At 37.4% G+C, this 11,555-nt stretch overlaps 1 protein-coding gene across 1 annotated transcript in view; it reads right to left on the bottom strand.

Annotated features, from left to right (window-relative positions):
* Positions 1-10,563: 10,563 nt before the first annotated feature.
* LOC132169734 (G-type lectin S-receptor-like serine/threonine-protein kinase SD1-1) overlaps positions 10,564-11,555 on the bottom strand; it is a 2,405-nt gene continuing 1,413 nt past the window's right edge. The window contains exons 2-4 of the mRNA XM_059580718.1: positions 11,275-11,512; positions 11,045-11,195; positions 10,564-10,863 (exon numbers count right to left, since the gene is read on the bottom strand). Of these exons, the coding sequence (XP_059436701.1) occupies positions 10,564-10,863; positions 11,045-11,195; positions 11,275-11,512 (689 nt within the window). The remainder of the gene's footprint in view (positions 10,864-11,044; positions 11,196-11,274; positions 11,513-11,555) is intronic.

Below are 11,555 nucleotides of genomic sequence, written 5' to 3'. Positions count from 1 at the left end.
AGTGAAGGCTGGAGAGGTGGTATCAAGGGCGGCGATTGGTTCACTTTTGTGGAATTCCATGCTAAAAGACTAAAAGTGAGTGCTGCTTGGTAATTGCACATTTAAGCATCTCACCGGCAACGCACTTGTATTGAGAAGAAATATCAATTTTGAAAAAATAAACTCGTTGCAGAAGTGCATGGCAGATGGCAATTGATCATTTTGTAGTTGGCATTATTATTGACGTAATAAATGCATTTCCCTTTTCCCATGTGTTCTTTATAAATAACATTCATGGTAATACAATACAATTACGTGCAGGCTTACATGAGTAATATATAATGGGGATTATAGCGGTCCCAAACGTTCACTATTAAATTTGAGATGGTCATGAATTTCGATTTATTAGCGATTTTAAAAGTCACATCACATTTGAAAGGGCTATACTCCTCCTTATATCACTACTCATTAACAATCAACGTACTATTCATATAGCATTATATATCAAAGTTTTAAGTCCAATATTCTCATCACATTTAGCATTAACAATATCACATGCACGGTGGCATTTTTATAGAAATGGGTATATCGTTTTGGGACTTCTTGGTTCATGAGAAAATTTTTACTGAGAAAATCATGTGGGATTTCTTGGTCCTTAAACTGCAACCTCAAACTTTCGTTGGATTTTATGGTTTCTCACCGCCTGTGTTCCTGAGGCAAGGCCTCCGCATAAGTGAGGAAATTAATTAACTTCCCAAGTTTGTTGGTATATATGAAACTGAATTCTTTTTATTTTTTATAATTGTTTTTATGAAAATTGTTAACTTGGTAAATTAATTTGTTTTTGTTTGACGAGGCTGTCAAGTTTCAGAAAGAGTTGCAGATTACGATAGATGAATTACCACTTGCTGAAAAAAAGAACATGGTTGGGGTTTTGGGAGATTGTTTAATAGTGTGTATTTGATTTGGAGTGATATTATGATGTGTCAATTTCTTATTGGAGGGTATAATTTACATGGTTTGCACCAAGTCCTTATATAAGTTATATTCTAATCATGTGACTTGCTAGACTATCAAGATAACCCAAGCTTATTCATGAACATAAACTACCTATAAATTATTCAACATGAAAACTTTTAAGATTCATCCTAGTAACCTTATGTGACGACCCGCTTGATAAAAACATGTGACTATTTTTTCTTGGAAAACGTATCACAAACAAAGCGAATCATCGTAGTGGCATGGCGATATCGCAATATGCCATGAATCCGTGCATTAACCTGATTGATAATATAACAAAGTCTCACATAGCTACATGCATAATCTATGATTCATCAGAGTCCATATTATTGCAGCGGAAACTAAATAACATTAGACATTACATAACACATTTAAGCTAACATAAACATCTATGTGAATAAAGGTTTACATACAAAAGAATGGCTTAACAAAAGTGTCATAGGTGACACAAGTGATATACAAAATATAAACAATTTAGACATATACATCAAATGTCTATACAAAAGATTGACGAAAATATAGTCCGACAAAAGAGTATCCGGCACATTATGCCTCAAACATCATAGTAACCCAAATACATGGCCACTGATCCTCATCAGGTGCCTCAATACCTGCATCAACAGCAACATCATTTGCATGATTGCGAATCTAAAGCTAAAGCGCAACCACACAGACGAATAATTGAGTCCATGGTCTCTAGTAAGTATAGAATTTACTGGTGAAAATTCCAAAAATGACTCCAAACAACACCTATTCAAATGTATAGGTGTTTCACAAAAATTATGCAGGATAAGATCTAACCTAGTAGTTAAAATTCAACCAAATACATATATGAAATAAACATTCAAGAACACAGATATTTGGTTACGAAGAGGAAACTATTTAGAGAACACTCTAAATGTGAAACTTCTCTGGGGCAGCCAAACCCAGGAAATCAATCAATTATAAGAAGAATAAGGAATACAAGAAGGATTACAAAACCTTTGCAATTGACACTTCCTTGCACACGACAAGCGACCCACTTGACTTCTACTGCAGTAGCCCTTTCCAGAACATCTGGCACAATTCTTCTATATGATTTCATTTTAACGGAACTCCGATAGATTTCTCAACCGTAGATTTATCAAAGGAATAACTAAAACTTTAAGAGATTCAATTTAACGCTCACCACATATGATCTCTCTTAGCACAGCCTCCGACGAACTCTCTGGGGTAAAAATTCGTACCTCTTTCTTCTATAATGATGTATGTATACCCCCGACAAAACCCTAGACCTAACCCACTTAAAATCACATTTTTTGGCCTAAAAGGTACGGGGTGTTCGGATAGGTTAATGGGCTGTCCGGACAGGGCTTTGCGGAGCAAAATTTGAGTTTCTGGAAATGCAGTCCGGACCCGGGGAAGGCATGTCCGGACATGGGTGAAATAGCATTCTGGAAATGCTGTCCAGTCTTGATCAATAGCTCCGATCGATGGGCATTTGTGGTCCGATTGAGATGAAATTTTGTAGGGACGTTCATAACACATGAATCTACATTATGAACGGTGGAGAATGGATTATGAGCATTATATATCAGTGTTTGAGCCCATGAACAGTAGCTTTTACATTTTGGAACTGAATTAAGTCAACACAAGAACTAACAACTGGTTTTCCCAATGAGCCAACCCTCACTACTATGTACATTTACGATAACGGCTACATTAATAGCTATAGCCGATATGCTAAACATCATACTCTTGAGAGTCATTTGAAATCATATTAAATCAGCTGTGAGAATATACGTAAGCCCGATCTTCCGCTCTTGGAACATGTGCCTACAAACTCATCTAATATATATATATTGGATGCACAGTTATATCTCCCGACACATAGGCATACCGATACGTCTAACAAAAGCCCACATAAAATAAGTCATCATTATCATAAATCCATGTGCTATGCGTGCTCGTGCTTGGTACCCAGTACCATATTAGTGCCTTTTCCTTCTCATCTTCATCATTTAGTGTCTCTACTTCTACATTGGTACCTAGTACGATAGTAGTGCCTCTTCTTTCTCATCTTCATCATTTAGTGCCTCTACTTCTTCATTGGTGCATGCCAGTACCATATTAGTGCCTCTTCCTTCTCATCTTCATCATTTAGTACCATCTTCGCCTCTTCCTTCTCATCTTCATCATTTAGTACCATCTTCGCCATGCTATTCATGTCATGCTCATGCTCATGTTATCAAACTCTTGGTCCCCTGAACTTTCAATTGCTTTTAATTTGAACCCCTCCGTCAGATTTTAAACGTCACATGATGTTTATATCCCTAACTTTTGTATAAAATTTCAACTTCTAAAACGTTTTTTTATTTTAAAAAAAAACAAAAATCAGGGATATTTTAGTCTTTTTTTAAAAAAAATTTTAACGGCTAAAATTAACGGAAGGGTCCAAATTGAAAGCAATTGAAAGTTCAGGACACTAAATTGAGAGATTTTGAAGTTTAGGGGGGGTATTTCAAAACAGGTAAAAATTTGGAGATCCTTAGTGAAGTTTCCCCTTTTAATAAAGAGTAAACATCTTTAATTATACGTCCCTGTGGCCGAGTTAGGCGGCGACATTGTATATCAATACTAATGACTTAATTGCATTCATCGTAATTGACCCATAATAGCATCCAATGAGAAAATTCTGAATGCGCGTTAAAACTTCAAAGTGGACTAGGATGCTAGTCATCAGCCTCAGCATGACAACTAAATAATGGATTGAAATTTCTTCATATTTTTTCAAATATGATATTTTTATATTATAGAATTTGAGCTATTCATTTCATCTAACAGTTTAAACAAATGCACAAGTTTGTATATTATTGAGATAATTAATTTTAGTTTTTCAATATGTAAAATCTATTTGCCTCGGTAACACAAACTTTTGCATTTATTTAAATCATTAGATGAAATAGATGGCTCAGATTTTAGAATATGAGAATCTCATATTTTAAAAAATTGGGTAAAGTCCACTTAACCTTCTCAAACTACCACCTCAATGACAATTTACCTCACAAACTATCAATTGCGACAACTTACCCCTAAATTACCAAAACAATGACAATGTACCCCTCAAAACTAGCAAAGTGACGAAATTACCCCTATATAATTTTCAATAAGACAAAAATACCCTTAAAATTTTGAAAAAAAAAAAATTAGTATTTTTGTTTTTATTTTAGTAAGGGTAATTTTGTCATTTTGTTAAAAGTGAGGATACATTGTCATTGTTTTGGTAGTTTGGGGATAAATTGTCACAATTGATAATTTGGGGAATAAATTATCATTGGAGTGGTAATTTAAAGTGGACTTCACTCTAAAAGAAATATGAGGAAATTCGAATCCCTAAATAATTTAGTATTTTTGCTGATTTACAATAATTAAGATATCAAAGCTGTTGGCCGAATGCTGTTCTCTCATACTGAAGACTGGTTCTGGTGAGTGGTGATGAATAATTGGTGCATATTCTCAAGCCTTCTTCCTGGTATATGCTTTCACTAAAGCTGTCAGAATTGGTGACTTGTTTTCATCAACCTTACCGTGGGCCCCACAGCAGTATGGCATCCCATATTGTTGACTTGTGCCTTCTCTCTCACACGTGCATTTGGCTTCTTCTAGAAGCTTTGTGAAAAGGCTTTGTTTGTTGTTTTATTGGAAGCCATTCGGTCAAGGAGAGGGCAGCAGCTACTTTAGCAAGAAAAAGAGAGAAAGAAGAAAAGAAAAAAAACTGCCGAGAGAGAGAGAGAGAGAGAAAGGCTTGTGCTGTAGGGAGAAGAAGATGCACCATTTTTCTTCATTTTGATCTCACTTTTGGAGTGCTGAAATGCTTAGAGAATTTTAGAGAATATTTTTCTCTTTTGTATCTAATTCTCTTTTGAGTGAGATTGGGGTGTATTGGGGTTTTTGGGTTTGAGTGGTTTTGTTTGTACTACTCTTTGTACTCCACTTTTTGTTAGTGAATTTCTCCTGGATCATCTCCGCCAGTGGATGTAGGCTTGTTAAGCCGAACCACTTAAATCTTGGTGTCTTGTGTGGTTGTGTTATTTTTCTATTCTGCACTTTTCTACTTCTTTGGTAATCTTGGAATTTGCATTTGTTACAACAAACTGGTATCAGAGCTCGGGTATTTATTTTGCGGGATGGCTACTGCAAAATTTGAAGTAGAGAAGTTTGATGGTCAGAATAGTTTCAGCCTTTGGCGCATCAAGATGCGAGCTTTGTTACGACAACAAGGCTTGGCGAAGATTTTGGATGGCGAGGTGTCATCAACATCATCAACAGAGCAAACGAAGGAACTTGAAGAAAAAGCCCACAGTACAATTTTGTTGTCTCTTTCAGATGGAGTTTTAAGAGAAGTTGCCGATGAAGAAACGGCCGCTGGACTTTGGAAGAAACTGGAGAGCTTGTACATGAAGAAATCCCTCACAAACCGATTGTATTTGAAGCAACGGTTATATACCCTCAAGATGAAAGAAGGTATGCCTCTTTGTGATCATCTTGATGACTTTAATAGAATTATTTTGGATCTGAAAAATATTGATATTAAAGTAGATGATGAGGATCAAGCCTTGATTTTGTTATGTTCACTACCGGATGCCTTTGATAATTTTGTTAATTCAATGTTGTACGGTAGAGATACTATCTCCTTAGCTGATGTTAAATCTGCTTTAAATTCTATGGAGTTGAGGACAAGATTGAATAGTAAAGGTAGTGATAATCAGGCAGAGGGTTTATTTGTTAAGGGTCGTTCAGAAAATTCTTCTAATTTTAGAGGTCGATCCAGTGAGAGGGATTCGGGTAAAAGTAAATCAAGAGGCCGATCACAGTCCAAGTCAAAGAAGAAAGTAAAGTGTTACTATTGTAAAAAGTATGGGCATTATAAATCCGAGTGTCTGAAGTTGAAAAATAAAGAGGAAGGTGATAGGCAAAGTTCCTCTTCTGTGGCTGGTGTTGTCGAAGGAAATTCTAAAGGTTCAGACCTTGTCCTTGCAGTTACCATTTCTAATGATCGTTCTAACGACAAGTGGGTCCTTGATACTGCTTGTACATTTCATATGTCCCCTAAAAGGGATTGGTTTACTACCTATGATTCAGTCAATGGTGGTTCAGTCTTGATGGGAAATAATGTCACCTGCAAGATTGTTGGTATTGGTACAATCAGAATTAGGATGCATGATGGGATTGTGAGGACTTTGACGAATGTTCGACATATACCAGATTTGAAGAAAAATCTTATTTCATTGGGCACTTTGGACTCCCTTGGATACAAGTATTCCTGTGAAGGTGGAGTCATTCGGGTTAGCAAAGGCTCATTGGTTATAATGAAAGGTAACAAGGTTGATGGCCTCTACTTTCTTTAGGGTAGTACTGTAACAAGTTCAGCTGTTGTGACTTCTTCAGATGATCCAGATTCAGACACTACCCGGTTATGACATATGTGGTTGGGTCATATGAGTGAGAGGGGTATGACAATCCTGAGCAAACGAGGTTTGCTTTGTGACCAGAAAACAGGATCTCTTGACTTTTGTGGGCATTGTGTGTTCGGGAAACAGTGCAGAGTCAAGCTCAGTACAGGCATCCACAGAATAAGTAGTACATTGGATTATATCCATTCAGATCTATGGGGTCCCTCTCAGGTTCCATCAAAGGATGGTGCTCGATACTTTGTTACATTTATTGATGATTATTCCAGAAAAGTCTGGGTATATTTTTTGAAGAAGAAAAGTGATGTGTTTGTCACTTTCAAGCAATGGAAGACATTAATTGAGAATCAGACTGGGAAGAAAATCAAGCGACTCAGAACAGACAACGACATGGAATTTTGTGGTGGTGAATTTAATAAATTCTGCAAGGATGAAGGCATCGCTAGACATCGCACAGTTAGTCATACTCCACAGCAAAATGGGGTTGCTGAGCGGATGAACAGGACTCTCTTGGAGAGAGCGCATTGCTTACTTTCAAATGCTGGGTTGTCTAGAGATTTTTGGGTTGAGGCGGTCAATACTGCTTGAAATTTGGTCAACTGTTCTCTATCAACAACCATTGATTGTAAAACTCTTTATGAGGTATGGTCTGGTACTCCTGCTGATTATTCTTTTTTAAAAACTTTTGGTTGTCCTGCTTATTGTCATGTGAATGATGGTAAGCTTGAGCCTAGGTCAAAGAAATGTATATTTCTAGGCTATGCGGATGGGGTGAAGGGATATAAATTGTGATGTTCTGATCCTAAATCACCTAAGTTTATAGTCAGTAGAGATGTTGTATTTGATGAATCTGCCATGCTTCACCCGAGAAAGGAGTCTATTGTTTCTGCAGGAAAGGAGAAAGGTTCTAGCAAGGAGGTGGAGCTTCAAGTGGAGGCTTCACAGAGGGTGCGAGATAACACTCGAGATCAGCCTGTTATAGATGTTCATGATTCCAGTTCTGATGATGATGATCCACAAGAAGAGCAAGAGACCAGTATTGCGGCTGGTAGACAGAGGAGGCAGATTAGGCCACCTCAGAGATATGGCTATGCAGATTTGGTAGCATATGCACTTACTGTGGCAGAGGACACTGTAGTCTAGGAGCCTTCCACTTACTCAGAAGCTGTCACAAGTAGTGAGTCTACTCAATGGGTTGTTGCCATGAATGAGGAGATTGAGTCTCTTCATAAGAACCAAACATGGGAATTGGTGAAATTGCCTAAAGACGCTAAAACTGTTGGTTGCAAATGGATCTTCAAGAAAAAGGAAGGAATCCCGGGTGTTGAAGATGCAAGGTTCAAGGCACGTTTGGTAGTAAAGGGCTATAGTCAAAGAGAAGGTATGGACTTCAATGAAGTTTTCTCTCCTGTTGTGAGACATAGTTCTATTCATGTTTTGCTTGCCATGGTTGCTTTAAATGATTTGGAACTTGAGCAACTTGATGTGAAAACTACATTTCTGCATGGTGAGCTTGAGGAAACCATTTACATGCATCAGCCAGAAGGATTCATTGCTGAAGGTAAAGAAGATCATGTTTGTCAGTTGAGGAGGTCGTTGTATGGTTTAAAACAATCTCCAAGACAGTGGTACAAGCGCTTTGACATCTTTATGATTGGACATGGTTACACAAGAAGTAGCTATGACAGCTGTGTGTATTACAGGCAATTGTCTGATGGTTCTTTTGTTTATTTGTTACTCTATGTGGATGACATGTTTATTGCTGCTAAAAGCATGTTGGAGATTAAGAGATTGAAATCTATGTTGAGTGATGAATTTGAAATGAAGGATTTGGGTGCTGCGAAGAAAATCCTTGGTATGGAGATTCACAGGGATAGAAAAGCGGGAAAGTTGTACTTGTCATAGAAAAAGTACATTGGGAAAGTACTTGAACGCTTTGGTATGCATAATTCTAAACCAGTGAGTACTCCACTTGCAGCTCATTTTAAACTTTCAGTAGCGTCAGCGCCACAGAGTGAGGAGGAGGAGCAGTTCATGTCACATGTTCCTTACTCCAGTGCAATTGGAAGCATCATGTATGCTATGGTGTGCACTCGTCCAAATATTTCACAGGCAGTCAGTGTTGTTAGTCGCTACATGGCGAATCCGGGCAAGGTTCACTGGCAGGCAGTGAAATGGATACTCCGTTATTTATGGGGCACTACAGATGTTGGTTTAGTTTATGATAGAGGCAATGGTATCAGTTCCAGTGTTACTGGTTATGCTAATTCAGATTATGCTGGTGATTTGGATAAAAGACGATCTCTGACAGGTTTTGTTTTCACTCTCTCGGGGTGTGCCATTAGTTGGAAAGCGACTTTACAGTCGACGGTTGCTTTATCCACTACGGAGGCAGAGTATATGGCAGCAGGAGAGGCAGTGAAAGAAGCTATTTGGCTCAGAGGTTTGGTTAGTGATCTTGGTTTGCAACAGGATGAGATTGTTGTATTTTGTGATAGCCAGAGCGCAATACATTTGACCAAAAATCAAATGTATCATGAGAGGACCAAACACATTGATGTCAGATATCATTTTCTTCGGGAGGTCATGACACAAGGTGATATCATAGTGAAGAAAATTGCTTCGGCGGAAAATTCAGCAGACATGTTGACTAAGCCACTTCCGATCCTCAAGTTCAAGCATTGCTTGGGCTTGATTGGTGTTTGTCGTTTGTAATTACCCTTAGGGGTGTTGGAGGAGATGTCTTAAGGAGATTTGTGTTGAAGACTTGATGAAATTCAAGTCAAGGTGGAGATTTGTCAGATTTTGTGACTTGTTTTCACAAGTCTTACCGTGGGCCCCACAATAGTATGGCATCCCATACTCTTTGTCTTGTTTTTTTTTTTCTCTCCCACACGTCTCTCTTTCTCTCCATCTATTGAGCTTCTTCTAGAAGCTTTGAGAAAAGGCTGGCTTTGTTTTATTTGAAGCCATTCGGTTATCAAGAAAGGGGAGAGAGCAGCAGCTACTTTAGCAAGAAAAAGAGAGAAAGAAGAAAAGAAAAAACTGCCGAGAGAGAGAGAGAAAGGTTTGTGCTGTAGGGAGAAGAAGATGCACCATTTTTCTTCATTTTGATCTCACTTTTGGAGTGCTGAAATGCTTAGAGAATTTTAGATAATATTTTTCTCTTTTGTATCTAATTCTCTTTTGAGTGAGATTGGGGTGTATTGGGGCTTTTGAGTTTGAGTGGTTTTGTTTGTACTACTCTTTGTACTCCACTCTTTTGTTAGTGAATTTCTCCTGGATCGTCTCCGCCAGTGGATGTAGGCTTGTTAAGCCGAACCACTTAAATCTTGGCATCTTGTGTGGTTGTGTTTATTTTTCTATTCTGCATTTTTCTACTTCTTTGGTGATCTTGGATTTGCATTTGTCACAACAGCAATCATCAGCTTTTGTGTTTTGGTTGTAGAGAAGAATGAATTTCCTTCTAAGGCCGAGCAACCTTCATTGTGAAAAAACTCAAATTCTGGTTTCATTCATGATCTTCATTTTGGTTAAAATTCTTTGCAGTAATGTAATTAATCTTTGTTTTTATTAATTTAAAAACTTGCAGAGAAAAGCCACTAGATATTCTTAAGATTTTCAATGATCCCTGTTTGCCCCTAATCCATCAGCATTCCAGTGTTTGCAGAGAAGGTAATTTCAAGTATTTGGCCAAAGACATATTTTCCTACCTTGATTCATGTTTTTGTTTGTATCATAAGAGAATGGGGAAGGATAGAAGGAAATGTTGGAAAAGGAGCAAAAGCAAACAATGCTTTTGTTTCGGATATTGATTATGAAAATATTCAAAGAAAAACATACATTTTCAAAGCATGATATAATCCTAACTCCTGTGTGTAAACATTATCCACTAGATGAACAAACAACATGAATACAGTAGAAGAAGTGTTGCTCTACGCCAAAGATATTTACCTTTTTTTCTCTTTTTGACCCTTTTGTCCTAAAGAATAGCACCTTCTAGGCCCCTTTTGCCCAGGGGGTGTGTTGAAATCAAGATTACATTGATTCAAAAAAATTTGAAAGAACAAAAAAAAAAAAAAAAAAATCCACTTTTGCTCTCAAGTAATGTTATTTACCGTCCTTCAAACACTGTAGTGGAGATTTTGTTTGTTGAATAAGTTTCATGCTTGCTAGATGAAGAATTTGCTTTATATGAATCAGCAAAGAAACCCGGTTGTTTCGGCTTAGGCAATAAATTTTCACTGCTCAACATTTGAACCACAGACGACATGTTTGGTCTATCTTCTGGCCTTTGTTGCACACATAACAGACCCACATGAATGTGTCGTAATACATTAGATATAGAGAACAAGTCACCTACCAATTCATCCATCAGTTCTACTAGCCTGTCTTCAACCCATAGTTTCCATGCCTGAAAATAAAAATTTTGTAGGTCAGACTGCCTTCAAATTGGCCCATGACTATTAACAGAGCATCAAAATAACAGAGGCACCATGTGACCCTCTGTACTGTGTTAGTAATTGCCATGTTAATAAGAGGTTTCCTTCAAAAAAGTAAATTAATTAGTAGGAGTTGCCACTCCTTATGCTTACATGTCCAAGAAGATTAAGGTGGTGGTCTGGGTGACAAAATCCTCTATTCTTCTTCCCACTCACTATCTCCAATACTAAGACTCCAAAGCTAAATACATCAGATTTTACTGAGTACTGTCCATGCACCGCATACTCAGGAGACATATAACCACTGTAAAATATCATTGCAAAGAAAAGAAATTAAAAAATAAATAAACTTAACTTATAAAAAAAGTTAAAAGCATACTTACTATGTTCCAATAATCTTAGTGGTCTCGGAATCAATTTGATCTCCTCCAAATGATCTAGCCACACCAAAGTCCGAAATTTTTGGATTCATATTGTTATCCAGAAGAATATTGTTAGCTTTGAGATCCCTATGGATAATTCTTAGTCTAGAGTCTTCATGAAGATAGAGAAGCCCTTTAGCAACGCCACGAATAATGTTTAGGCACTTATGCCAATCTAGTAATTTACTCTTTGCTTGATCTGTCCAATTTCACATGTATGTTAGTACATACCTTGCTAAATT

This window comes from Corylus avellana, chromosome ca2, assembly GCF_901000735.1.
Source record: "Corylus avellana chromosome ca2, CavTom2PMs-1.0".
Classification (NCBI taxonomy): Eukaryota; Viridiplantae; Streptophyta; class Magnoliopsida; order Fagales; family Betulaceae; genus Corylus; species Corylus avellana.
Note: the sequence above shows the minus strand (reverse complement) of the source record. Positions and strands in the feature narration are given on the sequence as shown.